The sequence below is a fragment of the Pteropus vampyrus genome, unplaced genomic scaffold (genome assembly GCF_000151845.1).
Source record: "Pteropus vampyrus isolate Shadow unplaced genomic scaffold, Pvam_2.0 Scaffold86, whole genome shotgun sequence".
Taxonomy (NCBI): Eukaryota; Metazoa; Chordata; class Mammalia; order Chiroptera; family Pteropodidae; genus Pteropus; species Pteropus vampyrus.
Window position 1 is genome coordinate 1,614,529 of NW_011888867.1, and position 5,612 is coordinate 1,620,140.

General features: G+C 49.2%; 1 protein-coding gene across 1 annotated transcript in view; it reads right to left on the reverse strand.

Moving 5' to 3' along the window:
- Positions 1–639: 639 nt before the first annotated feature.
- Positions 640–5,612, reverse strand: part of LOC105294413 (chymotrypsin-like elastase family member 2A) — a 10,456-nt gene continuing 5,483 nt past the window's right edge. The window contains exons 5-7 of the mRNA XM_011363616.1: positions 2,851–2,987; positions 762–958; positions 640–660 (exon numbers count right to left, since the gene is read on the reverse strand). Coding sequence (XP_011361918.1) covers positions 640–660; positions 762–958; positions 2,851–2,987 — 355 coding nt within the window. The remainder of the gene's footprint in view (positions 661–761; positions 959–2,850; positions 2,988–5,612) is intronic.

The window sequence follows — 5,612 nt, forward strand, 5'->3', positions numbered from 1 at the left end:
ACCAGTCCTTGTGGTCATAGTTCTTGTAATACTAACGAGAGCTGACATTTATCCTTTTTGTGTGCCAAGAACTGAGCCGAGCACTTTCTATGCCTCGTCTCATTTATTCCTCACAAAAACAGAAGAGCTAAGTATTGGTTGCATTCCGTTTCGCTGAAGAGGGAAAACTGAAGCCCTCAGAGGCTGTGCAGGCAGTTAGTGAAGGAGCTGAGACTGCATCTCACAGTCACAATGCCATGCGCTCAGCCACCACCGGCCATTTCCACCCATGGGGAGGGACTTTCCTGGGGGGCAGTCTGTGTGGGGACAGAGAGTTTAGGGGCACAGTATGATCTTAAGGACATGAGGCTCCTTCTTGCTTTGTCCTCACTCTGCTGCAAATTCGTCTCGATTAAGACACCGTCCCCTGGAAGGCTCTGTGGCAGCTACCATAAGGGGATACATTGGGCCATTAATGGGATTAATTCAAGAGATAAACTCCAAATCTCCTTAGAAAGGCCCTAACCCAGAGAATACATCCCCTTGGCTCCCTTCCTACACTGAAGGAAGATTAAGAGAGATGAGAGTAATGAGGGACCTCAATGAGACCCAAGGAAGGACTTCCCAGCAGTGAGCGGTGTGGATACTACGAGGAAAATCTCAAAACATCTTTTCTGGAGACTACGAGCACAAAAGTCAGGGTCTCAAATGTCTGGAGCTGTTTTCCAGTTCTGCCAGCAGGAAGGAGGATGAATTCTAGGTCCCCGAGCGCCTCCTCTTACCCCCAGCCCCATTTCATTGTGGAGGCGCAGCACCCGATTTTCTACACTCACGTTGCAGCTGGAGATCACGCCATCACCCCCAGCACAGATCATGTTGGTCTTCACGGAGCTGCCCCACCAGCCACGGCTGGAACATGTGGCATAGTCCACAACTAGCAGCTGGCCCTGCTGCAGGATGTCAGGAAGAGCCCCGTTGGCTGCGTGAGATGAGAGAGAAGGTGTTACAGGGACAAAGAGACTCCTGAGACTGAAGAAGTACTGGGTTTTCTGGCCAGCCCCTTTTTTTCTGGTCACTCTTACTTCCCATCCATCTATGGTTGCAATGGGAGCAGCCATATTTGTGTATACTGTGTCCTCACGGTTGATTGGTTAGTGTTCAGGCCACTAACATGATTGGTTCGGGGGTGAACATCTGACTCAACCTAAGCCAATGAGCTCCTTCTCTGGGAATTTGGCATTGGGACTAAGAAATTCTAGCCAGAGTGGATGTAAACCTGGAGCTGTTGGCAGTGGCTGCCATTTCTTCTAGGGAGAGAAGAACGAAGTAGATTTACCAAGAAAGAAATTCTGCAAGAGGGTTTCTGGAGTTTCTTACTGTCTTCCAGCCCCTGACTCTATCTCGTTCCTGAAACCTGGCTGTGTCTCTGCCCTTGGTTGAGACCAGCTAGCTTCATGGGTTTCTATCACTTACCTCTAATACTGACAGTGAACCTGCTGGCATTTGGAGCCCCAGGTTACGAAAAACATTCGAATGTGGTGAAGGTAGAGCTTTCCTAATGGCTTCTAATGGCACTGTCACCATCGCCTCCGTCACTATTATCATCGCAACTAATGGCAAGGATTAATTGTATTATAATTCTTCACTGTACTTTCTTAGGCTTTTCAAAACATGCTAACCCTCACAGTAAATATTTATTCCTATATGACAGATGGGATATTGTAGCTAAGAGAAGTCAAGCAGCTTGCCCCAAACCACTATGATTAATAAGTAGTTAACACTTGTATAATATTCTACAATGTATAAAGCATTTTCATATCTCTTTTAATTTTGCCAACTGTATTTCCATTTTACAGATGAGGAAACTGATGCTCTACAGTGGCTTGCCCAAGGTTACAGAGCTAACCAACAGCTGAGACTAAAAGCCAAGCATTTGGACTTTCCCTGGCTCTCACTGCCTCCAGCGGAATGCATTCTGCCCCGATGTTTGCTTAGTAAATTAACAAGAGGCTGTGCTTGTATCTCGATAAGTATAAGATGCCTCCCCCTTATCACTTCTGCTGAGTTTACATGTGTCCTTGCTTTTGCACATAAGTCAGTCAAGAAGGCTATACTAATTTATTTGAGTGTATATATGTTGATGTACCTCCAGAAAAATATATCATTGATACTTACAGGTTTATATCATTGTGAAAAAGAAAAGTCACTTGCATGAACCTTCCTAGACTTTTTAAACCTCTGGTAATATTACCAGGGAAGGGCAGGTCCTCTGTTCCTTCTTGGTGGCCTAGCATCATTGGATTTCTGACCCATGGGGTTTGTATCAAAAGGAGACTCATGCAACCAGGTTCTGAGCAGCAGGGTTAGGTGGCATGTGGGACAAGTAAGTTTTGATGTGGGGAGAGTAGGGTCCTTTGTGGAACCCCTAAAGCCTGAGGTCACAGAATAAATGCTGTTCTGGACTGCAGCCTTGGGTCATACAGAGGGACTCATTCCATCATAGTGACAGAACTAACGCAGAGCACCTACTATGTGCCAGGCACTGGTCTAAGTACTTCCCACGGATTATCTCCTTCAATCCTCTTGACAGCCCTGTGATGCAGGTGCTGTTGTTATTCCCATTTCGCAGATGAGGAAACTGCAGTATGGAAAGGCTATGTGCCCAAGGTCACACAGATAGTATATGTTGGAGCTGGGATTCGAACCCAGGCAGTCTGCCCTCTTATTAGTCTACACTATCCTGCCTCTTCAAGGTAGCCGCCATTTTTTCCAGATATCTTGAGATGATGAGTGCAGAGAAAGCCCCTGAGTAGACAGGGGTGACATCGCCTCCCTCCCTTCCAAGCCTTGGGGCTCCCAGTGCCCACTTACTCTGCAGCCTTCCCCAGCCAGTGACGTAGCAGACGTAGTTGTTGGGTAGGATGCTGCCGGCAGGAGGGAGGCAGCCCAGCTGGATCTTGTCGCTCAGGGAGACGGGGTTGGCCAGTTTGAGCAGGGCAATGTCGTTCCTGGGTTGGTAAAGAGGCAGAGCATAAAGAGAGGGTTGACTGCTCCTGCTCCAGCTTCATTTCTTATCTAGCCCCAGCTGGACCCACTGAACCTCCTGCTCGGCCAGCCCGATTGTGAATCTTCCCTCTGCTAGGGCTGTGAGGGATTGGGGGGGCGGCTATGGTTAAATCCCAGGGTTGCTTTTTGTCTCTAGTAGAGCTCGGATCCCTAAATTCCCCCGAGCCCTTTCAGGGGGCTGTTTAGAACAGGATGGGCAAGTAGATTTTGTCTTGCAATGTCCACTCTGAGGGGTTAGCCATGGCTGCCTGATGGGCTGTGTTGACAAAGATTCTGAGGTTCTGTCCAGGGTCAGCAAGGAAATCCACGACTGCTTGATGATGTCTGTCCTGGCCATAAACTCCGCGTTCAGTTAGAAAACGGCAGTAGATGCTCAGATGGAAAGGCCTTTTGCCTTTACTCTTTACTCTCCCCTCCACCTCGAGCCCGCCCCCGGATACAGCCCTTAGTCTCACGCCCTCGTCTAGGAAACCATTAGTGATTGGCAGATTGTGTTTTCCATGATGGCTGTAATGAGATCGCCCATCCCATAGGCACTTGTTACGATGTGATGTTGACACTCTGTCCATCAAGAGGTGGGTTTTGGGTTTCTTCCCCATGGATTGGGAAGGGGGCCCCGAGGACCTGTGATATAGAGGAAGCGATACCATATGACTTCTCAAACTAGGTCATGAGGAGAGAGGCAGCTTCTGTCTTGTCCTCCAGGACACTTGTTCTTGGAACTCAGCCTCCATGCTGCAGAGAAGCCAAGGCCACACAGAGAGGCCATGTGCAGACGGTCTGGACAACCAGCATCAGCCTCCACAGGTGAGGGAGGAAGCTTTATATATGATGCAGCCCAGCCAACACCGTCTAGTTCGCGAGGCACCTGAGTGGGAGCTGTACAGCTGAGTCCAGTCAGACTATGAGAGAGAATTATAATACGTAACTGCTGCTGTTTTAAGCCATTAAGTTTTGGAGTGATTTGTTATACAGCAATAGATAACCAGAAGAGTGACAGTCATTGATAGGACAGATATTAAAGGTCCTTAGGGCCGATGGCCTTTTCAGTTCTAATACACATTCTTAGCCATCTCTCCCATAATCCTCTTCGCATTTTCCCATTCCTGCTGGACTGCTCTGGTCACTGCCCCTGTACCACCTGCCCATTCTGTGATCCATCCCTTGTCCTGGCAGTTCTCCTAACTTCAAAAGCCCCTTCTGTACTTTCTATCTACCCACGTCCTCCCCATCTCTCAAGGCCTTCCTTGTCCTGTTACGACTTTCCCATGTCTTGCGTGTGTGTTGACAAGCCCTCTGAGGGCAGGGACTGACTCGTGACACACGGACCCCCTGCATCCTCTGTGAGCATCATCAGCGCTGGACCACTGGCTGTACTGGATGAAGGAACACAGAGTGTTACGGCCACAGGGTGTGCTCACTGGGGCTGTGATGAGGAGTCTTCTGGAAGATTTGGCAGAGTGAGCTCTCTGGGCAGCCATTCAGGAGTGGCATCTTGGGCTGCAGAAGAGGCCACACGTGTGCATAAATGATGCAAATCTGTAGCATTGCTGGGTACTTCTTCCTAGAGGCCTTTGTGGAACTGCAGACCTGTTCTTCTGAACTGAGAGAGGAGAGGATGACGGACACCTCTGAGCTCTGGGAAGGTGATGGGGAAGCATGGAGAAGGGACGATAACTTTTGATCGCAGTGATGATAAAAGCGTGTCGAAGCACTGCTAGAATCAGACTCTCTGCCCAGTGCCTCGCACTTCATTTAATGCTCATTTCTCGATCTGTTGACCTCAGGCAAGTTCCTTAACTTCTCTAGGTCATGGTTTCCTCATCTGTGAAATGTGGAGGGTAACGGTACCACCCTCCTAGGGCGGATGTGAAGAATAAATAAGATGCTACATGGGAAACATTTGTTACCAGGGAAGCGATAAATGTTAGTATGTATGATTGTGTAAACCAGCTTTTGAAGTCAGCGGAGAGCATGGGGCAGGCATCCTGGATTGCAATTTCTGGAAGGTTGGGGCTCCCTGACACTCCTGCCGGTTTTCACGGATGACTGCATTTGGCTGGGCACAGACACCATTGGGCGCTGGACTGCCTGTGCTTGTGGAATTAGAAAGCGGAGCTTCCCCAGCTGCAACGAGCTGCTCAGGTTTAGGGGTTACCATAAACCTCATGGGGCTGGGGCCCCTGGGTGTCTCACTCACTGCTGCTTCCCGGGTGCCTAGAACAGGGCTTGATGTATAGTAGGTGCTCAACAGATATTTCTGGAATCAGGGCGTGAATGAATCTATGGCTCTGAATTTCATTGATTACCACCTGGAGCTCAGGATTAGTAATCGCAGAAGAAGCCTAATGCTCCAGCACATATTCTCTGGCCCTACTATGTGGCCCCTCCCCGGGTTAGGGGCTGCAGCTTCAGGGGTGAATCAGGCACAGCTCAGCCTGTGTAAAATTCCATCTAGAAGAGGAAGCAGACATGAGCTAATCTCTAATGGGCTACGTGCCGTGACCGGGCCTGTCCCTTGAGAGCAGGAAGGGACAGGTGAGTGGTTGATTCTGCAGAGCACCTTC